The sequence below is a fragment of the Hippoglossus stenolepis genome, chromosome 11 (genome assembly GCF_022539355.2).
Source record: "Hippoglossus stenolepis isolate QCI-W04-F060 chromosome 11, HSTE1.2, whole genome shotgun sequence".
NCBI lineage: Eukaryota > Metazoa > Chordata > Actinopteri > Pleuronectiformes > Pleuronectidae > Hippoglossus > Hippoglossus stenolepis.
In genome coordinates this window covers 20,255,784-20,283,219 of record NC_061493.1, presented here as the reverse complement: position 1 = coordinate 20,283,219, position 27,436 = coordinate 20,255,784, and the positions used below count along the sequence as shown (strand labels likewise).

Below are 27,436 nucleotides of genomic sequence, written 5' to 3'. Positions count from 1 at the left end.
ATACTCAGGTGACGTGAGCTGTTTAACTGGTAAAAGCCTCGGTGCAGATGGTCAGTGCGACGACTCGGGGAAATGAGGTGTGCTGCGGATCAATACATCAATTAATGTTTTTTTTGGAAGTCGTGTTTGCACTTAAGTGCTTTAACTTTCATCATGAGCTCAAACGACTTCCCTTGTGTGCTTGGACAGTTGGTGTAATGTGTGTGTGTGTGTGTGTGTGTGTGTGTGTGTGGAGTTACATAATCCAGTGTGTAGCGACAAATAGTGACACGGTTCATTAAATTCAAAGTATACGGCTGCAACTAATGATCATTTTCATCCTCAGTTAATCAGCAAATTTTTTATTGGTTATTCTACGAATCATTAAGTCTTTAAAAAGTCAGGAAACGGTGAAAAATGTCCATCACATCACAAAGTGTAAAACCCAAAGTGGGAAAGTTTACAATGAAAGCAATTCCTTAATTATCCAAACAGCTGCCGAATGAATTCACTGAAATTTTAACAAAAATAAAATGCAGATATAACATTAGTAAATTACAAAGATGCAGAATTGATGAATGGTTTTATCAGCTCTCAGTTTCTCTCTTGATCAAAGGGACTCAAACCCGACCCTCTGACATTTCGCTCCCTTCTTGCTCCATGTGTCATCTACAGTTTTGGCTTCCAAACTTTTATTTTCCTGTTTTCAACCCTGCATCGTACAGTTTGGGGACATCTGCTGCGTGACAGCGCTTCGTCTCCGATGTGCTCGTTTCCAGATTTCTCTCATAAAAGAAGGATCCAGTTTCAATTATTCTCACAATCCATGAATTTTCTGAGGGCTTCTGACAAAATGAAATCATCACATACGATACAAAGCTGCCCTGTGTGAAGCATCTCACTTCACAGAGCGGCAGATCTGACCTCTGGTTGTTGTAGTGAATGTCGATTCCCTGAATAACTGAGTGAAGCTCAGGCTCTTTGTGCAGCGGATCCCAGACGAGCTCATCACGAGGCTTGTGAGGCTAAAAGTCTGAAGAATGTTTTTATTGGTATGAGCAGCTTTTCTATACCAGAAGCATTTTATTGACCTTCGCCATATGTTCCTCTCAGATTCGTGATGACTCATGACCAAGCAGCTTGTCGCCACTGCCAACTTCTGCATTTCATTGTACTTTTAAAACGTTATGTAATGCAGTATTGCTCTAAAAGCTCTAAATACCCTTTTTACAGAACTGGTATTTAAACTTTAAAACGTTTCTGTTGTTTATTGTGATTTAAACGTGATTTGTTTTTCTGTCTGTCTCCGCAGCTTGCCTGTTCAGGTACAATGGCCTGTCCTTCGTCTACCTCATCTACCTCCTGCTCCTCCCGCTCTTTGCAGAGCCTTCAATCACGTCCATGCAGGGTGAGTTCTCTCTCTGCAGCTTCGCACGTTTCGCCGGCTTCGTGTTGTCCCTTCGCACGACTGTTTCCACACAAAGTGTCCAGTTTGAATTGTTGTTCCCTGTAACACAAGCCTCCTCCGGGGGACTTGAATTTCTTTGAGATGAGGATGGATTTGGCACCTGCGTAAGTCCATGAAAGGTAATATGGCTCCGTGCGGGCACCAGTCCATCTGTAATAATAAGAATGATGCACAGAGCCAGATCTGAGATAGGCAGCTACAGTCCGTCTGGGCCAGGCCTCATATCCACTTGATGAATATGATTGTTTATGCTTTTTGTGCACAGATAAATGTAAAAATGAGCTTGGAAACACAAGCTGAGAAGAAAAAAAGGAAATTGGTTCTAAGTGTTATGAGTTAATTCAGCTGATTTGAAGGTTCAGTTGCGGTTTGGTTTTTAAGCTCTCTGATATTTTTAGAGTTCAAGAAACGAAAGCCGCACTCGACACATTGTGCAGCGATCGCTCGTCCTCTCAAGAGACGTCCATCACTCTGGACGTCCGAGGTTTACGAGAAGCGACAGAGGTGACTCGTCTCCTCACAGGTGGTAAAATGTGGGATTGTGGTCGTGGAGTTCCGCCACACCTTCGTGCACCGCCCTCACCGCAAAACATTTAACAGCACACCCCCATCAGACCGCTCATAATATGAGTTTCTGCCGGAGACCACATGCCGTGTTTAATAATACATAAACCCATATTGGCGGCAGGAACAACATCCAGTGCGAGAGGCGTCTCCGCTCATCTCCAGCTGCAATAACAGTCAGGAAGTAAAGGAGGAAGAGAGGCAGAGCAGAGGAGAGAGGACGGAGAGTGAACCACTTACACTCTCATCAATACTTAACGAGAGAAGTCTTCTAGTGAAGCTGCATGTTGACTTCAACAGATGTGTCCAGATTGATCTATGTTTGATGAAAGCCCCCCCGAGTGGACGTGAAGCCATAATATCATGTCCCCGACTGAGATGATCTAGTTTTATCTGAAATTACAGTAGATGATATACACAACTAAAAAGAGTTTTCTTAGGTTACTAACAAGACAGCAACCAGCTACTACTTCAATTTTAATAGTAGATTCATCTGCTGATTGTTTTCTATACGTTTATTAGTTGTTTAGTGTCGAGCAACAGGGAGACACCCAAACATGTTCAGTTTCATTTTAGGTTTGATTAGAAAATACTTGAGCTTTAAATTAAACATCAAAATCGTCAGTTTTCTGTTGAAATGTCGTGTTAATTTAGTAATTTTTGCTCCAGTTTTTATTCTCTATTCATTGTAATGCTAACAAGATATACAGTATGTCAACCCACATATACAGTAGAGTAAAAAAACAGGCATTGTTGCATTAAATGTAAAACCATCACGTAAAATAGCAAAGATACCAGAGAAGTGAAGTAAATCGCCTGAGGTGTCGGACAGTATGAGATATTCTTTAAGTGTAAAAGCTGCCGGGACATGATCCTCATGTGTTCTCCTCACATGTCTGTCCTCAGAGAGCAGGACGGCAGGAGACAGCGTGAGGACGTAACAGTGAACACGTCCCAGCAGCAGGATTATTTTTAATGATTGTAAACTGAGTGGAAAGTATAACTAGTGCAGGATTAACAGGGTTTTGTTGAGATGAAAAACTGTTTGATCTCCATGTGATTTTGTAAAATTGTAAATTACAGCTGATCATATTTGGGGATGATTGTGATTAATTTCCTGTGTCAATTGTCCAAATATGTATTAAAGGTGGTTTAGAGTTTATCACTGATTGAAATATTAAGGAGATAATCTGTGGAGTTAATATTTATCTGCTTATGTCTGCAGATCTGCTCACTTTAATCAATCAATGTAAACTGTATAAACATAAAACTACATGCAACTGTGCAGAAATGAGTCACACTCTACATTTTATTAACTGTTTTACTCAGATAAAGAGATGGAGCTGATGGTCTGTTTGATTCTTGTCTGCTCAGTTTTAAAGGACGTGCAGCAGCTGGATCTGTAAAGTAGATTTAAACCAAATGTTAAACATGAATAATGCATTAGGTATCATTTGAAAAAGCCCGAGGACACGGCCGTGTGCACTTCAACTTATTGTAGTTGTTTGTGATTTACTCTCTAATGTCTTAATTGGCAGTATTTGGCTCCGCTGCCTCTTGAAGGCATTAAATCCTCAGAGCCAGTGAACAGAATCTAAACTGATTCCCGGGTGTGTGTGTGCAGCAGGATTTTTCAGAGCCGTTAGCGTAGGTGCTACCGGCCTCGTTTGATTGACGTGATCATTTCCCTCAGAGACTCTTTTACCACCGTAGCATGAATCTGTATAAATGTCTCTTATGCTTGATTTATCAGGTTTATGTTTGAGCTTCTAACAGAGGTTGTCTGGTTTTGGACACTTCTCTTCGGTTTATCATCCGTCCCTATTGTTCCTCCTCCAGATCCGAGACATGTTTTTTCTCCTCTGCTCTTAAGTCTGGCTCGGGGCCCCTGTGCACGGGGCCAAATTGCGTCTGTGTTCAAACTGTTTCTCAAACTTTTCCATGTGGCTGAATCAGATCCTAATGTCTCAGAATGGATTCTCTGATTGATTAGAGGAAAAGCAGTAACTTTTAAATCTAAACAATGCCCTCTTTATTAAGAATACTCTCGGGGAGGTATTTTCAGACTGAGTAATGAAGTGACGTGAAAATACTTATTGGAGGAGAGCATCAGGAAACCAAGACAAATGGCCGTCAAACAGAAAAACAGTTTCACTGAATAGGAAAATAAGGTCAAAGGAGGCAAAGCTGTGGATTGTCCAGAGCCTTCGGACCAATTTGGCTGCAGAAGCTCGCAAACACTCCTCATATTTACAAGCATTCTTCTCCCTCCCAGGGAATTGCAATGGGAAATTACCACAAATTGTTTTCACTTCAACATTTTAATAAGCTGGTGTGTTTGTTGGTGCACATTTGATAAAGTTCGCCCCTCAGCGGCCCGAGGCTCAGCAGCAGCAGCAGCAGCAGCAGCTCTGCCACGGTATTGTGCCACACTACAGTGCAGCTATTATGTGTTCCCGGCAAGGATGCAGTACATTTAATAAGAACCAGTGGAATAAATTGTGCAGATATGTAATCTGTGTCTCTCAGGGGCAGCAAGAAATATTGTAATGACGTCAACAAACACTCGTCCTTCCCGTAGGATCAACATTTTTATTTATTCTTGCCAGAATTATCACCATAACAACTCCTGAAATGATCCCAAATACCTGTAGGGGCACTATAAAATGCCCATGTGTTGAACAGCTGTGGCAGCTCCTCCGACTCCGCTCATCCATCCCTCCTCGGATCACTACCGTCCACTAACTGTGTTCTTAACTAATTGTGCGTAAAATAAAGACACTGGGTCCATCAACGCCGATATGTTGCCATTATATAGTTTTGGAAAAGCCAGATATTCATCTTTGAACTTTTAAAAGCTTCTCAAACTGAAAACCAAAGAGTGAGATCAGATACGAAGTCTGGTTCTACTCCTCTGCCGATCAGCTGGGGGCTCGGAGAGAATCCGAGGTCTCGTGGGCCACAGGAATGTTTATTTGACTTTTCAACCAAAATAAGCTTTGCTCAGTAGCAGCGTTGCCATTTCATTGACAGGATACGTGTCGTGATCCACCGAAAAATCCCCCTTGGGTGCTCTCCCAGTCACCTCCACCGTCCTAACCAGTTCATACGAAACAGCACCACAGCTGATCGCATGAATATGAATCATTGTTCTCTGAGTTCTCGCTATAGGAAACAGCTGTCCATGTTCAAATACAGTCCTGCCCTGAGATTACTTTGAGAATTCAGAAATACGAGACACTTCTGAATGTTGCACAACTCAGAAACGTCTCAGTGGCTGAACGGATGAAAGAGAGATACTCTTTGTGTGTTTTGAGTTTAGAAATAACATGTGGAAATCCTTAAAAGTGAGAGTTTGTGGTAGTGGTGGATTAACTTCAGGCCTTTTCTCCTCCCGCAGGCCACACAGGGCGTCTGCTGCAGTCCCTGTGCTTCACCAGTATGTCCTTCCTGCTGATGCACATCATCTATCAGATTACCATCAACAGCCTCCTGGCCGGGAAGTCCATCAACTCCGACTTCAACTGTGAGTACACACTGCAGCCTCTATAGTCCCAGCTCCACACCTTGTGAGGTTTGTTGGGTGTGGGTGTAGAAATCAAAGGTGACCAAAGCCACAATCCAACCTTTTTTTCTAATGAGGTGGTGCCAGTAGAATTATCACCATGACGGCTCTTACAATATCTATAGATGGACATAATGTGACAACAAAAACAAATAGTAAAATGCCAAATATTCTCACTCTTCATAGTGAGAGTTGTTGCTGATTCATCTAGATATTTAGGCTGCTAGAAAATCTCGCCAGATTCTGTGACTTGTCGGAGAGTTCCCTCGAATTCCACGTTTTTGGTGACTGATTCCTTAAAGGCTCAGTGTGTAGAATTTAGTGACATCTAGTGGTGAAGTTGCACGTTGCAGCTGAACACCCGTCACCTCACCCTCCCCTTCAAAACATGAAAGATAACCTTCAGTTGTCATAGAAACTCAAAAGGTTTAGTTTGTCCAGTTTGAACTACTGTAACAAAACATGGCGGCCCCCTCCATCGGCAAAGTGGTGAGTAGATAATGAGTGAAATTTCATTTTTGGGTGAACTGTCCCTTTTAAGGTTCCAGCACTCAGAGTCTTTTTTTGTCCAGAACAATTCTGTTTCTCTGACCTGTCATTTGAGACCAAAATGGAGGAATCTCTGCTTACTTGGCCACATGTTCACGACAGTGTGTGTGCACACGTGTGACCCGTCCATCACACAGTCCGATCCTGTGCTCACACCCTGACCTGAGCCATTGGTGCAGTGTCACGGGGTCGTATATCTCCAGAAAGGGTGAAGCTCTTACACCACCGAGGGAAAGTTTCCACCTAAAAAAACTAAGTGAAGACACGTTCCATTGGCAGAAGGAGGTAAAAATACGCTCTGTGATGATAATTCACGATCTCTGTACACATCCCCGCTCTTATTGCATTTAGCCACATTGTGAAGATTTATGAATCTCACACATTCCTCGATGTGATTAGCTTCCTTGAGCCGTACGGGCCCAGATTCTCGCTGCCAGTAAAGCAAACAGTGTAAGAGACCGAGCCGGTGTTGGGAAGGTGTTAACGGCTGGCGTTCGACTTCTCATGAAACCGTATCAAACTGTGAAATTGGTGTCCGGACGGGACAGACCCTGACCTTGTGTTCTAATGACTTGTTCTCTCTAATGGAGGCGACTCACTTTCCAGCGTCCGGGCGCAGCACAGCTTTGCTCGGGAGGCAGAAGGAACCTTATCGTCTGAGGCAGAAACACACAGAGCCACTGAGAGCGTAGACTAAATATTCACTCAAGGAAATCTTTATTACGTGCAGCCTCAAGAGCCGCACGTTCCTCACAGATAAATCCCTGATGGCACGAAACCATAAATTCTATGTATAACTGCAGATCTAAACTGTGTTTATCCACCTCTCTCTTTTACATACGTCTCCTTACGTAATAGTTTCTTGCATTACAAGGAAATTTAAGATATTTTGCGTCATTATTTGTGCTTTGAGAAGCTTTAATTTTCGTTTCACTGCCAAATAACAAACCTAGTTTTCATGTGTACCTCAAAAAGAGAGGTTGACATGTTAAACTCAGCATCACTTGTTAGAAAAATGGTTCCAAGGTTAAAAACCAAGACATATGAATCATGAATGAGAAAAAAACTAACAAATAACACACAAACACTGTGCTAACAGTGAAAATACTCACTAAAACAACCAAAATAGCCCCGAAAAATACAGTTTCGGGAAATTCTAAAGCTATTTCAGAAACATGAAGTTATTGTGTATATTTGTGAGGAACCTTTAACCACATCTGCTGCACGGCTCCACATCTACACTGTTTATAAAGAGCTCTACAGATGCTATTGTCAGTCAGCTCACCTCTGAGGTTCTGACTGAAAAATGCCACTGGATGAATTGCCATGAAATTGGCTGCAGACACATTCATGGTTCTCAGAGGTTACGTCCCCCCGGATGTTTCCTGCCTGTTTGCTCATGTTAGCATTTAGAGCTGAGCTGAAAAAAGCAGAACATTTAGAAGGTTCCGTGCACACATGCCACGGACATGACTTTTTTTTCCATTGTGGAATATTTGAGTGTAGTTTGACTCACTCTGACTTCAGACACTTAAACAAAGTGGCGGAAGGTAACCGTTGTGCACTGCACAGTAAAAAGGGAGTGATTTCAGACTCTGTTTTGGTCTTGTTAAGTTTTTACATCTTCAGAAAATAGCCGCGGGACTGAGAGCACCAGACAGAGCAGGGAAGTGGTAAAGTGTTTACAGACTAACTCACATTGTTGGTTTTGGGGTATTTTCAAGGGATTTGTTCTACCACAACAAAATGTAAAACACCACCAGTGGCATCAAACGACTGGAGACACCTCGAGCCGAGAGGTTAGAGTCAAACGCTGCAACGGTTCCTGGACTCGCTGTGTGATATGCTCCTGCGCTCTGCCACCTCATTTCCTGTCGGTCTTAAATGTCCCTCTGCAATAAGTGCAAAATACCCCCCATAAATATCAGGCCCCTTATAACGGTAAAGAAAGTGTGAAAGCAGTTCCTGGATCTGTCCCCTGACCCACACTGCATCCTTCCATCATGTTAACAAACAAACCAATAAAAACATCGTGACACAGGTGATCATCTTTCTGGGTTTGGTCATATTGTGACCAGGCGCCTCGTCCTGGTATTATAAACAAGCTGAGTAACTGTAGCCTATATGTCAGCATTTACGTTTCAGACTTTACACAGTAAAGCTCCCTCGTCACTTCAGTGAATAACACATCGAGTCATTATCAGCGTCATTTAGCAGCAGAGTCGCTGTTCACTGCTCAGAATTGCCTCACAGTGAACAGCTGGTGGATCCTGGCTGTCATCGGACAATTAATGAGGCGGGGGTGAGGAGGAAATCTAACAACACACACACACACACACACACACACACACACACACACACACACACACACACACACACACACACACACACACGATGATGAACTAATCTGAGGCTGAGGAGACGCCGAAGAAGCTGTTCATCTAAATATCTGTGTGTGGAAAGTAAACACGATATTTTTCATTCATATACATTTTGGACGTTTGCTCCATTGTGATGATTTATATACATATTGTTGGGATTTGCTCTTCCTGACGTTAATGTAATCCTAACCTTACTTTTTTAAAACATTTTTTATGCAACAGGAAGCCGGACATTAGTCTTCGTCCACGTGAATCCACCTCCTACATTCTGAGAAAATGCCTTATCTCAGATTTCTATATCTGGTGTTTAGCCCCGTGACACCCTTTTCCTTTTGGCAGCCGGAGTGTAAACAAGGAGTCCTCTTCCTCCACGGTGAGGCTGCCACCCCCCATCAGATGACTTCATATAATTTCCTCTATCCGCTGTGGCCAAATACACCATTAGAGAAGTAAACCGAGTTGTGTATGAATGAGAAAAGCTTTCCAGCACAAAGTGAACACCTCCAGCTGTTGGAGCAGGTCAGCGACTGGTCACCAGAGGAGGTGGAGTCGTCTTCCTCTGGAGTCGAGGGTCATTCCGCTGTGCTGACTCAGCACGGTGGGAGCCGTGCGTTTGGATTAACCGTTTAACCAGATGGGTGGAGCTCGCTACACTTCAGATAATGTCAACTAAATTGCCAGGGAGTGACCGACAACAATATAAACCACAGTCACGTTAAGATGTTTTCCTGTGATATCTTAAAACTCTCTGGGCCGTCATTGTCCTTTTGTGGCAGCACCCGCGTCCGTCTGGCCTCTGAGAAAGTTAAAACAAACCATAAGTAACAGAAAGTTTGATTTGCCCCCTGATATCTGACGGCAGTTGATATTTCCCCGGCTCATAAAGGTTAAACAGCCTGTTGAACGGCTGTTTGGAGACAATCTCCTCAGGGATGGACCTTCGCTAACACCCCTGATCTCTGTGGTCGACCTTTACCGCCTCCTCCGCATCCACACACATCCTGTTCCCCAAATATGAGTCATTCACTGACTTCTCTGTGATGATAGTTACGAGGGGCTGAAAAGTTGACGCTGCACATCGCCGGCCTCTGTTGGAAAAGGGCAAACGTGAATTAGGCCCCGGAGATAGAGGAGAGGGTGCAGAGCTGTGCTGAGAGGTTAACGGACCAGTAAGAACAAAGGGTGTTTTATGATCTTCACATTAAGTCTAAAGGAAGGACAGGTATTTTTGGGTGCTCGGCTTCGGGAGGAAAGCGGAGTCGCCTCGATGGGGAAGAAAGTCTCACAAGCTGTGTTACACAATCTTTGTCTCTTCCTCCCGTGGATAAGACTACGGCCCTGACTTGGCGTTCGCTCGTGTGTGATTTTCCCTCTCGACACCTGCAGGCTCAGTTTGGGCTGGAGGAAGTCGGGTGTTGCAGATGTTTAACCGACTGTTTTTCCTGTTGTATTTTAGGCCCTAAGCTTCTATTTTGAGAACCAAACGGGGCATTAAGCGATCAATGAACTTTATCAACCTCTGTGGCACATTATTAGGTTTTTTACAAAAAACACCAGTGGACCTTATTTCCTCTTGTGCAGGTCTCTGGCACTGCTCCTCATCAAGTCCACTTAACCCACTTTGGCTCGTAAGTCGTGGATCACTAATTAGGCTGTAGACCCAAAAACTAAGAGGTTATATTAGGCTGCTCGGTATTATTATTATCATACAGTTGATCTGTCATATCTTAATTCTCCTCACTGTGCACAACAACGGTTCGGCGCCTAATTAATCACCCAATACACAAAGAGTAAAACCGGATATATTGAGTCGAGATGCTCAAGTCAGAGTTTTTCTTTGGCAGCAGAACAAAAGCACAGCTCCGGGCGCCGGAGAGACGCTCAGGAACACTTCACCCCGAACGAGCTGTGGAAACAAAGCTCACATGAAACCTTTTTTGTTTTCTTGTTAACTTGACATGTCGGTTATTTTTCTCAACAGGGATTATGTTTTCCTCACCTGGAGATTAAATGTGATAAAGGAAACAGGATATATTATTGGCTTTAACGAAGCAGGAGGGCAGTGCATATTATTGTAAATTTTGAATAATAAACTAAGAAATAATTAGCTGTTTATACACCTTTATCTGTGTGTTCAGGTTCCACGTGGGAGAAATCCATCCGACAAATCGGCTTTGAGAGGTAAGAGTGTAATGAATCCAACATTGAAGTCATTTGTTTAACTAATAATGTGTTTTTTCATGTATTTATTTTATTTTATCACTGTTTCTGAAAATCTTCGTGACATCCTTAATATTCTCCTGACGTTAACGCAGCATGAAATATGCAGGTGGGTTTGGTTTTAATGGAGCCATCCATCTCACCGGTGGGCTTCTTCACGAGGTGATCGGACTCAGCTCAGTGACTGGTGCCTGATGAAAGGAAGGGTCAGCTTTATTATAACTGATCCAATAAAACATAATGATACCTTTTAATGGTCCTTTTTAAAGTAAGTGTATTTATCATTTAAAGTCCGCACAGAGAAGTCTTAATACCAAATATCAAGACATGTAGTTCTTCTAATTCTTTTACAGGTAGGTGGATGCAGAGGTTCCTAAATATATCAACCTCACAATAACATCAAACTTTCCTTTTTGCTGACAGGATTTATAAATCTGTCCTCGTGTGGATTCTTGGTGAACACTCCCAGTTGACAGGCGTGTTCTCCAAAGCTCTTGCCGTCAGTCTCCTCCTCACACCCCCGTGATCGTATTAGAGGCGGTTTCCTGAGTACGGGAATGTCCGAACTCAGCCTCGTCCTTTTTTTTTTTCCAGTACTCAACGGCCCCTCAGTGGAGGCCGGTTTACTGTAAGTGGCGGAAGTTGAGCTGTAAACATTTCATCCTCGCAGCATTTACCTGTTTGTGTTGAGGAGCGTCCACAGTATATACAATATTTACAGCTGGAGTTGCTGCATAGGCGGACGCTCTTCTCCCTTTTACTGCCTGTGTGGAGGAAAATGTGGAACTCGAGGTCGATCTTTTCAAATCCTTTATAAATACCTGATATTTAAATGACCGATGTGAGCGTGCAGTGTTATTGTAATTCTCTCACATGCTAAGCAGGGGAAAGTAGGAGTCACCTAAGCAGCTGTGGCTCAACCTTGCCTGGCTCTGAACGGTTTCCATCTCTTTCATCCATGTGAGGATGCACAACAATAAGGCTCATGGAAACAGGCGTCCTTGATTAGATTAAACTACAGCAGCGGCACGAGGTCCAACTATTTATCTGACTGTGCGATGGGTTCTGTTTAAACTGACCAGTTGTTGTATAAGTCTTCCCACAAACATTCACTCAGCTTTTTTTCTCTCCGCAGCCCGAAACCGCGGAATCATCGGTACATTTCATTTATCGTAACCAGATTAATTACACTTTGAGCTCAGCGTGAAACGTAAAGAAAACACTTTAGCGGCCGAGCACAGGATGCACCGTGAGAGTTTTAGAGGTTTTGAAACCTGTTTGCTATTCTAGGGACAATTTTTATTTGCTTTTACTGTACGTGCAATCATGACACCTTGTGAAAACACGTCCTCAGGCAGCACACATGCATCACACTGGGTCACTGGAAGCCTGATGTTACCGCAGCTCTCAAGGAAACAGTCGGCCGCCACTGTTTTACTTCCTGTTTAAACAAAACCTTGTGGTATTTAGTTAGAGGTGAGCAGACAATAACATAAGAAATGTTACAAAAGCTTTGTTTTCCCACAGAGAAAAGACTTCGTACGACTTCATATTTCAGCAGATAAATAAAGTGCTCGCAATGTTTTCAGCAAACTGGGATGAATATTAACTCATTTTACATTTTTACATGCTGACTTTTTTTATCCTTATCCCACAATAATCTGCTGTCAATAGGATTATTATAAATTGGTTAAAATCTGAAATCTAAAATAGTTTAAATCCTTTTTTAACAGGGCTGATTGTTTACGCTGCTTTATTCTGATTTTCAAAGCACTAAACATGTTTTTCTCTCATGACCTTTTTGTCTGAATGGAATTTTTCTCACTTGTTAATAGCGATACATTGAAAATCTGCAAGCCCTCCATTAAAGTGGGTGGTGTTCCACATAAAAAGCTGCAGCATTCAACACGAAAAACATATTAAAAAACAGCTGAATAACGGAAAAGATTCCGATTCCCATGCGTTCATGTGAAGACGTAGTGTTTTCTGAGGGATGTAATTGCTGCAGTAATATCTGCTCTCGTGTTGTTTGAGTGCAGCTGCAGTCTTCGTGCTTCAGGGGGCGGAGAAGTGACAATTTCTGTTTTGAGATTGAATCAAGATTGAGACGAGCAGAGGGAGGTGACATGTGACAAATAGCCCAAACCAGATTCAACTGCAGGGCCGTGTCCAAGTGAACTAACCCAACAACCACAAATCCATGAGTTTCTCCGAAAGACTGTTTCACGTTAGCAGAGATCGTCCGTGACTGGATCAGTTTATTGTCCTCTCTCCCATTTTCCGTCATTTGGTCGTGATCCCGGCCTGTGACATTCCTCCAAATCAGTTTTTGGGGGGGGGAGATACTAGGAATCAGCTCTCTGTTTGTCCCCCCAGCGTGATTGGTGCAGATGCGGGGAACGGCATCCGAGTGTTCATCCCTGACATCGGCATGTTCGTGGCGGGCTTGGCCATCTGGCTGCTGTGCCGCAGTCTGGTCCAGAAGAGGCCGCCTGAGGACATGGCTCAGTACAACGCTGACTTCGAAGCAGAGGAACAAGTGGGTTTCATTTATAAATGACATCGTCTCTGACTTCTGAATTGAATCTGTCTATCTACGTGTCTGTCTGACTTTTTTTTATTTTACAGTCCAAAGCCCAAACGTAATAGTTTTACAAAGACGAAACAGAGGAAGAAGTAAATTATCATTTAATTAATTGTGTGGTTCTCAAAGTGGTTGCAATAGTTCTAGTACCTCAGGTACCAGAGGTATCCTTGAAATAGATCATAACTGAAAACATTTTAAACAAAGGGAGAGTTGGTTTGGCTCAGTCCATATAAATGCCATTATGAAAGGCTGGATTAATTGATTAATCAGCTAATTGATCCAGGACTTAATTTGAAGACATGAGTGATGAATTATGGGGGATTTAAGATGTCTTTTGTCTCTATATTCCCTTTGTCACTGTCTCTCTCACACTGACTTTCAGAATAAGGGCTTAATCGTGAAAGAAATAACCTTAACCCATTGAGGGAACTGTGTCCATTAATATTCTAATAAAAATGAAGTTGGTCTAAAACACCCACATCAACATCTTCACACAAACAGATTTTAGATTTCTGGACAATGCAAAGGACTTTTTCTTTGTTCTCAGCAGTAATAGATAACGTTTAATTCTGCCTTCACATTCTATGCAGTCACACAGAAAAGCTCCACATTTGCTGCTCATATTTACTGAAGATCTTTCTGCTTCATGAATATTTTTATTCATGAAGCAGAACGGTCGGCCTCTTGTCCTGCTCAATACGTTTACTGTCCACACTTAATGAGCCCAGAGGAGCAGAGCAGAAGTTTGAATAGCGAGATCCCTGCGGGTGTTGATGACTTGGAATACAGCCTCCATCCCCTTGGCAGGTCTTTGCTTCTCTTTATGACTCGGTGTTAATTAAAGCCACATTCCCTTTCACTTCTACTGTGCTGCTCACGCTGGCACAGATGGCTTTGTTCTGACCTACTGAGAAACAGTAGAAAATTCACGTGGAGACCCTGCGTCGGGTTCAGGCTTATATTCCCGTCAGTTCGGCTTCTGAGCTGAAACTGATGTCTGATTGGAAACAGGGCTTCTTCCACCTGCTCACTTTGTCTAGTGCCTCATGTGTTATTTATAAATCGTGGTGAACCGGGACACACAACAGCAACCACGGAAGAACGGTCTGAATTGGATATCAACCAGCATGTGAATGGGTGGCTAATGCCTGGAGCCACAGACCACAGACTGTACATGTTTAATTATACTGAAAGCCAGGGCAGCACGGACCCACGGGATGGATATGTTCTGCTCTAATGATATTAACAGTCTTTATTTATAGAGCAGTTAAATGACAAAAGGTAGAAATTAAAATAAATTAGTCATAAACTCATCATAATAAAGGGAGAATAGTTACAAAAGTAAAAAAAATCATATTCACATACTTGGATTGTTACGGTGGTGCTACCTGTCTTCAGCACCATGGAGAGCTCTCACCTTCATTCATCTGTCTGTCACTCACAATCCAAACCCCCAAGGAAGAAGAGGAGAAGCTGAGCCTGGACGACAACATCCTGCTCGAGGAGGACTTCGAGGCGGGGTACGAGGCCGAGGAGGACGAGGAGTTTGAGGAGGAGTTTGAGGAGGAGGAAGAGGAGGTGGAGGAGGAACAGAAGGAGAGCACAAAGAGTAAGGTCCTGCGGATAGTCGCGGAGGTTGCGTCCAAAGTGAAGGAGATCATCGGGAACTTGATCACCACCGCGGGGAAGGTGGTGGTCACCATCTTGTTGGGAATGACGGGTGAGAATCTGAAGTGTCTTCATGGTATAAACTCACTTCTCCTCCATTAGATCATGTATTGGGTTTCCACTGTCTAAGTGGTGATTCTCTGGATTCTAGTTTGAGATAGTTCTGTGTTTTATATTGTTTGAGGGTTTAGGCATTTTCAGTTAAGTTGAATAGTTCAGCACTTTTTCTCTCTGTCTCTCTTGTCTCCTCTGCAGCTTATACTCCATCAATCTCCAGCTCCTCTGTGCTCTCACTCTTAAAATAGGTCTTGGCTTTTATTTAGGGGTCTTGAATCCTCTATAGGTGGTTGAGGCTGTATAATAATGTTAGAATCCACAAGAAAAATGGAGAAATAGTATTTACTTAAAGCATAATTGTTTTTCTGTAAATCTTTTTTAAAAAGTGGTTGTTGTCAGATAAAGAACAAATCTTGATCAAAAACCTTAAACTTTAAAAACTTTTGCTGATAAATGTACTATATTATAACGAACCCTTAAGTAAACCTGTTGTATCCACTCTCTGTGTGTTTGCAGGCATCATGCTGCCGTCCATGACCTCTGCCGTGTACTTCTTCATCTTCCTGTTCCTGTGCACCTGGTGGTCCCTGTGCCGCACCTTCGACACGCTCATCTTCAGCTGCATGTGCGTCCTGATGGCCATCTTCAGCGCCGGACACATCATCGTGCTCTACCTCTACCAGTTCCAGTTCTTCCAGGAGTCCATCCGACCAGACGACGGCTACATCAGGTCAGTCACGTGTGGAGCAGACACAGAATTCAATCATCTGTTTCTATCCTGTTTAAATCAGCTGGTTTGTGCCGTTATTTTCTTTTACATTATTCAGAAATGAAAATGTGAGAGGCTGTAAATTAAGCTTTGTTGGCACTGCTCTTCCCAAAGAGATAAATCAACAGCAACAAAATTCAGCCAGTCTCCAAATGACATTGAGCCAAAGATAAATTTAGTTCGTCTGTCACTCTTGTCACATTAATGGAATTTGCAGAGAGTATTTCTTTTGTTAAACAACACAAGTTTATACTAATGCGTAATAATGTGACAATACATATACGACGTGACAACAGGGCTTGAGCTCCTTTGACTCGGAAATATTTATTGGGCCCAAAGCAAGTTGTTTACACGTTAATAAATATTTACAGTTGTAACAAGCGAGAAGGCAAAAAAAAAAAAGAAAGAGTTGAACCCAGCTGGAGGGGAAATATTTCAAACATCGATATCTGAGGCTGAGCTTTTAGCCTCTTCACTACAACCAGTGTTGTTTCATTATGCATGAGCGAGGAGACAATCAGCTGTCTGTGGCCGCAGCGGTGAAACGCTGTGGTTGGAGAAAAGCCACACGGTTGCACATCTCGCCAACGCTCGTTAGTCGCGGCTGTAATGAATGCAGACTCAGTGGAGGTGAGTGTGCTCGGGTCACTACGCTCAGTGTGTTTGATTGACAGGCTGGAATGCAGAGAATTATGTTTATTTACTAAATACAAACAAATACTAATCAAGGTTTCCTCCGTGTTTGACAAAAAAGCAGTTCTGCTTCAACACATTAACTCATTTACTGAGGTCTAATTAATTAAAATGGTAAATACACAGAAATATACTTACCGTAATTTTACAACTGGAATCCAGGAAAGTGAGTCCACAACTTTTCCAAGGCTTCAAAAGTGTAAATTTTAAAAATAATACCTGGATACATGAAGAGAATATTTATGAGGAAACTGTTTCTTAAAATCTTAAAAGCTGAAAATATTCTTATTAATCTATTATTTTCGGATTACTATTCATCAGTCTGACGCCAATAATAAGGAGTAAATAATTTCTGTTATTAATATATCAGACAAAGAAATAAATGGAACTGAGGCTTGATATATTGTTATTATACAGTTTAATTATAAACCTTATGATAGATGACAATAAATAAAAAGAAAACACAAATACAACCAAATATATAGAAGTTTAATAAAGAAAAGGAACATATTATTGAGCCTCCTCCTCTGAGACGTAGACAAAGAGCAGAGAAAACATGTATTCAACTCGAATGCCCTATTACAGCAGCGGAAAACCCTCTGAATAAGAAATAAAACACACCTTCACAACAACGCTTCCATTTAACAGTTTGAGTTTTATTACTGTGGCTCTTGTCTCCGTGCCCTTGGTGTTGGAGGCTTTTATTGATCTCGTGGTTTCTCATTTGAAAGCTGTGCCGCCGTGTGTCAGGGCCGAGGCTATTTACAGCTATGTTTAGCCGAAGCTGCCTTGGACAAACCTTGCGCGCTCCCGTTCCTCTCCGGCCTCCGAGGGCAGATAAGGTGTGATTACAGCGCTGCATTGACAGGTTTTCTCCTTTAGAACTCCACCTCATTAGAATGAATGGACTCCTCACACCATCTCACGCTGGCAGTAGTCGTGTGCACACTGGAATGACCACACAGTTACACCAGCATCTAAATCAGCGTTTCCCTAAGTGAGATCCAAGATAATCCCACAGAAGAGGTTTGTTTTCTTGTGAAATACTGGAACACTTTCACCTGTTTGGGCCTTTTTAAAAATCATTACAGTTACTGAAGTAGATGTGTTAGGAGCAAAGTCAAAGAAACAACATCTACTTTTCTCTAAAATCTTAAAACTTAGTGAGATATTAGATACTTTCCTCTTTTTATAGCTTCTAAAACTTTAAATTTAGCAGAATACCAGATACTTTTCTCTTCTTTGGGCTCCTACATCTTTAAAGTCACTTAAATACTAAACACTGTTTTCTTTGGGGGGGGCTGTAACATCTTTAAATGTAGTAAAACACTGGATACTTTCCTTGTTTGGGTTCTAAAACCTTTAAACTTAGTAAAGAAAGTAATTGGTACGATCACGTTTTTAAAGCTTTAAATTTAGAAAACATATTTTACCGATATAAAGCAGCATTTTCACCATGGATGCCTCTTTAACACCGTCTCTTTATTTTCCTTCTTAAGTTTCCTGCTGTGAATATTGGCGAGTGGGTGTAATTTAGGAAAAAAACCTCTTTGAGTGTCTGAAGGCCTAAATCTGGAAAGTTCACCGCAGCCCTGATTCTCATTTGACGGGTCTTTACACGAACAGACCGACTGTTTCATCATCCGCCGACTCCTCGTGCATCCGTGTTGACTTTCCACAGCGCTGAGGTATTCCTGTCGGCCGCTGTGTGAAAGCTGAGGCTCAATGTGATGATAAACCTAACGCGTCCTCCTCGGCTGCGGCCTGTTTCCTCTCCGGATCCTCACTGGGAAACTCTAACGGTTGTAGTATGTAAAGTCTGCCCATCAGACAATACGCCCCCCCTCGGTGCCTGCCCTGATCCTGCTTGTTGACAGTGACCTTGCCCGTGGGGCCGGTGCTGAGTGACGCCGTTGAGAGGCCTGGCTTCCACTCCGCTTCCTGCCTCACAATGGAAGTCCCCAGTCACGTGACCGGCGGAGCCTTCCCCAGCTGTAAGGAGAAACCGTTCAGGAAGTGTTGTTGGGTCGGAGGCGGGCACTCGCTCCTCCACATGGCGTAAAAAGTAAAGACTCTGGAGGCTTCTAAATCTGCGAGTGTGTCACTGGCAGTTCCTGTTGAGCCGATGACCTTTGTTCTGCTCAGAGGAAACAGCTCTGAATCACACGACATCCTCCGTCGGTACAAACAGATTTTTTAGCGTCGGTGCATTTCCCAGATTCCAAGGTGGAGATTTCATGTGGAGTTTCCGTCGGCACCATCAGACTGTAACTGTCACAATCCGCTGATTGTACTTGTACCAATATATAATTATTTATTTATTCCCTTAAGTCCATCTGTCGAAAATACAAAAATACTAGAGAGAACAAGGGAAAGTAGAAAATATTCACAGTTGAGAGGCTTTTTGACAATTTTCATAGAAAAAAAAAACCTTACAGAAAATGGCTAATCAATTATTGTTGGATGGTTTCCAGGGAAACAATGAAACTGTTTACAAATACAAGTCAAACATCAGTAAAAAGCTCAACGGGGAGATACCTGTTAATCTTTTGCTTTTAAGTTCTCTGTGGGTTACACCAAAAAAACGTCCATTTCATCAGAGCAAAGAAATATGATGAACTTGAGAAAAGAGAAGTTATTAGTTCGAAAGATGAAGAACCGACGGCCTCCTCCTCTGAAAGCACTGACTTGAACGACACACTTACCCAAATGAGAAAAGCTGAATCCACTGATTGATGAGTCGGGGCCAGTTCAGATAAGATTTAAGATCAAACCTTCAATATTCTGAACTGAATCCAGAGTAATGAATGAACCAGAATCACTTATCTCAATGAGAACTGTTGAATCTACTGATCGATGACGCTCATCTGTTTTGCTCAATGAAGGAGACGCCAGGTTCCCTTCAACAAAGGATTTATTTGTTTTTTTCTTAGGAATAAAGTCTGAGGAGCTTTATTATTTAAAATAGTGAGTAAAACTAACTGTGCAACTAATATTGTTATTTCCATCACCAGTCAATCTGCCAATTATTTTAATTCTTTGATTATTTAATTGATTAGTATAAAAAACATGAGGAGAATATGTTCATCATATGTTATTTCCTAAAATAGTTTTTGCTGAATCATCGTTGCAGCTCTAATACAGACAACAGACAAGGATCTTATTCATAAATCAAACCCTTATATCCGTTTATGTTGATTTTCATGTGATTAAAATGTCAAGCTTTGTTTATGACCTACATCTGCATTCATTCCCATATTCAGTGTTGTGTTAATGAATTCCCAAAGAGTGTGTTTCTCTCCTCATACACGTGTGCGTCTGTCTCTGCAGCACGTTTGGCATCTCCCCCATCGTCCAGAGCAACTGCTCCTGCACATGGAAGCTCATCGTGCACCCGGAGCGTAAGTGGTACCACTTTGTGAATCCCATCATGCTGCTGCTTCTCTACTACACGCTGGCCACGCTCATCCGCCTCTGGCTGCAGGAGCCCATCGAGCAACTGACGGTGAGAGAAAAAAACACACTGGAAATGCAGCGTGGACGCTTTTCTGTCCACGTTGTGACATTTGCCGTTAAATTAAATGTTTTAAAAAGCACAGGGGCCTCAAGACTAAAAAGGACAAAGACCGGTGTAAAAGTCTTAAATCTGATTTACTGATGTTTTTGTAACAGGCTCTCAGGATGTTTTACTCCCGGGTTAACTTAAACTGGGATTGTTGTGATCATGGATTCTGCTGTAGGAGGCTGATCAATCATTTTTAGTGGAGTTTCAGTCAGAAGCATTCGACCTATACAGCGAACACTGACACTCCTGTTCGCTGAAGGAGCTCGAAAGATCCTCGTCTCAGAACGATTAGTATAAAATAATCTCCGCTGCCTTTCTCCTCGTGTCAAATATGTGTTTGAACGTCAATTAGCTCCTCTGCTTTAAAACGCCTCATGATCGGGGACCAGTTGCCGTCAGTGGGGGGGTCAAAGATTGAATCGGGTCCTGACACTTCCATAAATACCCCAAAGTAAATTCCAGACAGTGAACTGAAATAGATTCAGATTGAATTAAATGTGCATCCATGTGGCCTCGAGCTCAGAGAAACCGCATCGATGAAAGATTCCAGAACGATCTATGGCTGTCTGTGTCGTCTGAGAAAGTGTTCGACTGGTTTCACAAAACACGAAGCAAAGATGCATTTTGGATCTGTTGTCCAAGGATATAGGTATTTTAGATTGTTAGATAAATTAATTAATATGTAAATAAATGTTATTTAATACAACAAAACCAAAAGTAGCTGCATGACCAGAAATCAGAATGAGACGATGTCGCTGCCGTTGTGACGATCGTTGGACTCTAATGTGAAGCCGGCTCCTGAACTCAGCCTCAGACCTCGGAGCTCAGCTCCTCTGTCCTGTAATGGAGTTATAGATTAGCGTTTTTATAGAGGGGTCAATACCTCCCTGTAAACCTGTGGGTCTCTATGCACTATTGATCCCTCCATTCAGAGGTGTGTGTGTGTGTGTGTGTGTGTGTGTGTGTGTGTGTGTGTGTGTGTGTGTGTGTGTGTGTGTGCGTGTTTTCACCAACTCTTACTCTTAAGCAGATACTAATAATAAAACATGATTACGGCATAAATCAGCAGCAGGTTTTTTCGATAGTAGAGAAACCAGTTTGAGAAGGAGCTGATTTGACAATTTTCCAATTAATTCAGTGCTTGATTTGTATTTAATTGTCTGTGTTAACACATCAATACTTAAAGAAACAAAAACACAATAATTCAAATAGGTTGGAGAATCCAAAGGAATGAAATGTGATCGCAGAGGGAAAACAGAGAAACTAAGAAACTACCAATCCCACATTAACACCAGTGTAATAATGACGCTTTATTGTGAAGAAGAAAGGAAGTGACCAATAATGTAAATAACACTTTGCTGCTGTGTGTGAATGAGTTTCAACAATTTAGGTTTTTTGCTTTTCCTTAAAAACAAGATGTTTAATGTAGGAAATCATCTAAAAAAAAATCTGTTTATCTAATACTCTGCCCTAATATTTTATCATTTAACCTGTTACTATATTTCGTACTTATTTCTTTCTATGTTTAAAGATACAGACACTTCCTGAAACACGGGAAACTGCACAGAGACCAATAGACAATCATATCAACCATGTATATAAATAAATCAATGATAAGAAATGCAGATAATTTACAGTAAAACCTAATTTCCTCTTTTTAAAAGGTCGCCCTACTCCTCCTCACTCCCACACTGTCAATAGAAGCTGATTAACAAGAGGAGACTCAGCCCACAGTCCAGTCGGTCAGATATCATCCAAACTGTCTATCTGTGTTTTTTCAGGACGACAAAGACGGGGATGTGTGCGAGGAGGAGGAGCTCGTCGGAAACAGAACCAGTAACTCGGCCAAAGGGAGGAGGCAGATGTGGTGGGAGTCACGCCAAGGAACTGATGAGAAAAACGTACGTAGAAGCCTGAGGGTTAATAAATGCATGAGCAACAGTGGACGGGTCATGAAGTCGTCATCCTGTGGTTCACAAAACGATGCACAGTACGTTGTAAAAAATGATAATAATGGTTATAATAAACTTTATTTATGCAGCACTTCTCTTAACCATGTTGCAAGGTGCTTTACAACAAAGAAATAACATCAGACGGGTCGACAAAATGAATTAAACTCAAGGAAAGTGTTGCTCTCCTAAAAAAGTTAAATAAATCTTAAATCCGCTTCTCAGATCTGCACCAAAACTAAAGGTTCTTTCCTCCCACTAAGTTTTGTGATATTCCGTCCTGTAGTTTTTGCATAATCCTGCAAACCAACTGACAGGGATGACAACATACTGTAACCTCCCTGGCAGAGACGTAACAAAGGAACATGAGCAGAAAAACAAAATGACAAAATAGATAAGATCATAAATACATAATCAGGATAAGTCAGTGTAAATGAGATCATCGCTTTCATAAAAGGAAAAGTTTAACAAAGCCAGAAACTATCCTGTCTCAATTCATTAAGCAGCAGGTTCCATGATGTGGAGGCTTTAATAAAGAAAAATCTTAAAACATGAAAACATTGCTTTAGAAGGACTTAGGATAAAAATATGTTTTTCCCCAAACATGTGAAATGTTTGGTTTCTCCCAACAGCCCTGGCTGTAAAAACCTAAACACATTCCTCGTTGCATTCTTTACAATTGATAACTGATGTTACCCTCGAACACTATGACTCAGTTGAGCCGTTCAACAACAATAGAGCGCAATGGAAAAAAACGCTGTAATATTTTAATTACGGAATTAAAAATAACAGGAAAGGGACTTTTTTTGTTAAACTGTAAACTTTAGGCCGTGGCTGTGTTCACAAGGTTTCATAACAGACTCATCCCTGGGAAGGTTCAGCTGTGAATGCACGTGCACACACTGACCTTGTTCCCATATTAAGGTCTGTAGTCTGTCTCCACCGGCCACCTCCTGAGGTTTAAATGCTTTTAGGGTGTGCAGCCGACGCAGATGAGCGATGGGCTCGATTTACAGAGTAGTGCTGCTCGGCTTTGTTCCTGCTTATCAGCGACTATAAAGAACCAGGAGGCCTTTGACTTCAGCAGCTCATCGATAACGCACCTTGTCTCGTATGCTCTTTTCTCCTCTTCCTCTTCCTCCTCCTCCTCCTCCTCCAGCTCCTCTCCACCCAGGACGGCATCAGTACGACTGAGGTGGGGGCTGCTCTGGATGTGTCTTAACTCTGTGCACCTTATCCCCCGCTCAGCCCTCAGCCCTGCAGCAAGAGAAGGACTCACTGCAAAGTGCTTTTCCCACTGCACCCTCTGACGTTTCCCACTAGTTCACAACAAAGCAGTGGAGCTAACTTTGGTTTCACACCGAAATGAGTGTCATGTTCAAAAATCAGAATTCACCAATTTGTCCGAAGCCACAACTTTTAATGGATAGAATCAAATTTTTTCCCAGTTCACAGTCTTTCTACATCTACAAGCCTTCGTCCTGTCCACACTGGCACTGAATAGACGCCTTGTTAAAGGGCAGCTAAAGCTAATATGCGGCTTCAGCAGTCGGATTTAGCCAAAATACATAGAGTTTTTATTACCAGCTTTAAAAACATTGCAGGGATTTTAATGCAAAAGTAGAGGAGCACTGAGCGTGCACAGCTCCGCCAAGGCCCAGCAGTCCCTTTATGAAATCACATTTAAATCTGCTGGATCTGGGATTTTATTTGGATGTGCACCAAATTGCACGATTTCATTGATCCCTTGATCCATGCAAGGGAATTTGGGGAAAATGTCAAACTAACCAACAAATAAACAGACCAGGGGGTGAAAACAGACCAGGGGGTGAAAACATCCCCTCACGGTGGAGGTCATTACCCTTTTCTGTCATTATCCCTCCTCAGCTTCTCTGCAAGGCAATAAAAAGGCTGTACATTTTAGAATTTACTTTATTTGAAGCCTCACATTAGCTTATGCAGAAGAGCTGCAGATTTTGTCCCTCATCACTTACACTGATATCACATCATAAAGGAATATTGTCACAGCCACTGGAGAAACCTTGCCCATGTGGGGATGTGACGCAGAACGTGCAGTGTGAAAAGCAGAAACCTTCCCTTCACCGCCTCACAAAGACAAAGTGTAACGCAACAAAAGAAGAAAGAAAAAGCAGATCATCCATAATTTTACCAGATAAAATGAGTTGCTCCCTGTTTGTCGTTGTTGGGCAGAATTCTGTCCAGTTGTCTGATCCCTTTAAAAGTTTGAATGATGATCTACAGGCTGTGCCACTCTCCAACGGGACGTCCTTTGAGTTTGTCACAACTGAGAATGGACCGGTCTGTCTGGACTTGTACTCCACCCCCCAGTATAAAATGGACCAGCCCAACGAAGTTACAGGTGGGCACTTTACTCTTTGCTCCGTAGTAAAGAGTTTGAAAATTTAAAAAACGTATAACATTTTTGATTTTGTTGTTCAGATACAAGCGATTTATAGATCTGGATTTAGTTTAAAGACAATTTCTCAGGACACGAGAGCAGCGTCACCATCGCTATTTTAGCAAAGGCTTGTGTTTCTGTGTCCAACCAGAGAAGAAGGATGAGTGTGTGTATGAAGTGCGTTTACCCCCGGAGGAGTCGGCGCTGGACGAAGGAGAAGAGAAGACCGAGGAGGACGAGGACGGGATCAAGCAGCGAGGAGTCAGCGCGATGGTCAAAGTCTTTCACTTCATCATGAAGCAGAGCTACATCTGTGCCCTCATAGCCATGATGGTGAGTGGTGCTGTGTCCCGGAGGAGAACGAGGGTGTGAATGTTGCAGGTCAAAACATCCAAAATCACCTTTTTTGTGTGATTTGGAGCTAAAACAATGAAGATGTGACGGTTGCAGTTTGCATTTAAAGTTTAATCGGAACCTGAAAGCAGCATAATAATAAGAATCTAACAAGTTCAAAGTCACAGAGCTGCTGGAAAAATTAAGTAAAAGCCAAAAGACCCCCCCCGGTCCAGAGCTGGGTGACCAACAGGAGAGAGCTGTGGTTGTACTGGGCAGTGTCTATGACTGAATATGCTGCAGGATCATAATAAAAAGATCATCTGTTCTCAGTTAAACATTCCTGGATGAATTTGGGAACAGTTAGTTTAGTTTTAGTTATGACTTGGTAACACAGACTATATGTTTTTTATAAGCTCTTTATGTTAATGTTCAGAATAAACCCTGTTTTAAATGCAGCAAATGAATTCACGCATTTCACTTTGTCGCCGTCTGACTCTTGAGACGAGAGACATCCGTAAATCTTTATAGAAATCGTAGAAAGAAAGGAAATGAAAGAAAAATTGTGAAAAGAGTGAAACAACCACAGCTGAGGACACTGGGGTGATGTTTGTGTTTTTTCTTTCTGGGAGTTTCTGCAGTTTCAGGAGAGTTTAACAAAAACACTTTCATGTAATACTTTTATTCTGTCGATTTATTTTTTTCCAAAACAATTTTGTAAAATGTTTCCTGGCACCGATACGGGTGAAACTGAGAGTTATCAGTTGGTGCTGAACGCGAAGCTGGAACAATATTTCGACTTTAATTTCAGGATCTGAGCTGAACGTGCAAAGTGTGAGTCCCTGTGGTTGTTCTCCTCAGGCGTGGAGCATCACGTACGTCAGCTGGTTGACGTTCGTCTTCCTCATGTGGTCCTGCATGCTGTGGATGGTGAGGGACCGGCGGCGCTACGCCATGTTGTCGTCTCCCTTCATGGTGGCCTACGGCAACCTGCTGATAGTTCTGCAGTACATCTGGAGTTTCGAGGGGATGGGAGTAGTCCCGGGGTTCTTCGTCAAGAAGAAAAACCCTTTCCACTCACTTTCCTCCAAGGTTTGGAAACTGAATTATTTAACCAAAGAGTTTGGTTAACATTTTTACACATCAAAATGCTTTCTGTCCATTGTTGATTCCTTTCCATCTTTTAAAACGGATCCGTGTATTGATCCTGTGATAAGAAAACACATTGGTGTGGTTCAATAGGATGATCACACTCCTCCTGCTCTGAATTCAGCTAATAAAAGAGGGCGGTCATACAATATTCTCCTATAGGAGGAGGCCATGTTTGTAGTATTTTCTAAAATCACATGTCATACATCAGGAGGTCACCACAGAGTCTTATCCCCTGTTTCTTTATCACTCACGTTACTGGTTTATTAAACAGTAACATGAAGTGCAGATGCTTTGTATTTCACATCCGGGGCCGACCTGTATTTAAAAGTTTATCTTAAGTCCCAGATGAATTCAAGACATGTCTGAAAGTTTAGATAATTTAACGTAAGTTTAAAAGGTCCAATCTGAATGACTGTATAAACACATAGTGACTTCTCTTAAATGAAAGTGATTTGTTAGTTCGTCCCCGGGCTCTTCGTGTGTTTGGTTAAACGTGTCCGTGTGTAGGTCCTGTGTCTGCTGAGCTTCTGGCTGCTGCTCAGACAAACGCTAACAGAGAGATGGGAGAAACAAAAGGAAGACAGCGCTGGACTCTCAGACGTTCACGTGGTGGATCAGGAGAAGAAAGGTAAGCTCTCTGCGCTCTTATTTTGTTTTTTAATATAGTAGATAATATTGGTATCAGCTGCTTTCTACGTCTGCCCTGTGAATATTTGACAAACCAATAACTGAGTAGGACTGAACTTGTGAGAGTGGCAGGTGACTTTTGGCAACATTGTCGTTTGGAGGACTTCAGCTTTAATTTACCTTTTTTTTTTTGCATGAGATTGAGTTCAAATCTACTTTTGCAGGTTTCATTATTTCATTAAATGTTTAGTTCTTTCCTGAGCAACAGGTTAAGACATACAAATATATGGTTTGATATAATGTAAGACAACATCCATTTAAAAATTTGCTTTTGCCTGAAACAAACAGTGATTGATTAATCAATTGCTGTAGGTCTGGTATATAACATGATTTGTATAACTGTATTTTCTATGTACAAATAAAGGTCAGTTCTCTGAATTGACCAATAGCCCGTCGGACAGTTTCCGTGAGTCTTTGCGGTTTTCTGATTCGCTGCTGTGGTTTATAGAGGAGGAGGAGTCTGAGGACCGAGGCGAGCAGGACACCATGCAGGTCCTGGGCAACATGGTCATGGCTCTGCTGATCAAATACTGGATCTACATTTGTGGGGGGATGTTCTTCATCGTCAGCTTCGAGGGAACCATCGTCATGTACAAGATCATCTACATGATGATGTTCCTCTCCTGTGTGGCACTTTACCAGGTACCGAAACACACCAGGGTCCGAGGGCATCAGTGCATCACAGGTCACATGAATACCAGCGAACACACAGACAGACACTTTCACTTATGTGTCTGTACTGCTGTGTCAGATGTGTACAAAATTCCAACTGAGACATTTAATATCTATGGGATATTGTGGATCTTGAAAAAGAAAAAAGTTCCTTTGTTT

General features: G+C 42.2%; 1 protein-coding gene across 1 annotated transcript in view; it reads left to right on the top strand.

The window, feature by feature from the left end:
* Nucleotides 1-27,436, top strand: part of LOC118118276 (piezo-type mechanosensitive ion channel component 2) — a 63,222-nt gene that overhangs the window by 5,654 nt on the left and 30,132 nt on the right. The window contains exons 2-15 of the mRNA XM_047342115.1: nt 1,292-1,387; nt 5,412-5,537; nt 10,645-10,687; nt 13,103-13,265; nt 14,772-15,033; nt 15,555-15,768; nt 19,831-20,005; nt 21,847-21,966; nt 23,174-23,209; nt 24,277-24,394; nt 24,585-24,766; nt 25,628-25,858; nt 26,426-26,546; nt 27,054-27,247. Of these exons, the coding sequence (XP_047198071.1) occupies nt 1,292-1,387; nt 5,412-5,537; nt 10,645-10,687; nt 13,103-13,265; nt 14,772-15,033; nt 15,555-15,768; nt 19,831-20,005; nt 21,847-21,966; nt 23,174-23,209; nt 24,277-24,394; nt 24,585-24,766; nt 25,628-25,858; nt 26,426-26,546; nt 27,054-27,247 (2,081 nt within the window). The remainder of the gene's footprint in view (nt 1-1,291; nt 1,388-5,411; nt 5,538-10,644; nt 10,688-13,102; nt 13,266-14,771; nt 15,034-15,554; nt 15,769-19,830; nt 20,006-21,846; nt 21,967-23,173; nt 23,210-24,276; nt 24,395-24,584; nt 24,767-25,627; nt 25,859-26,425; nt 26,547-27,053; nt 27,248-27,436) is intronic.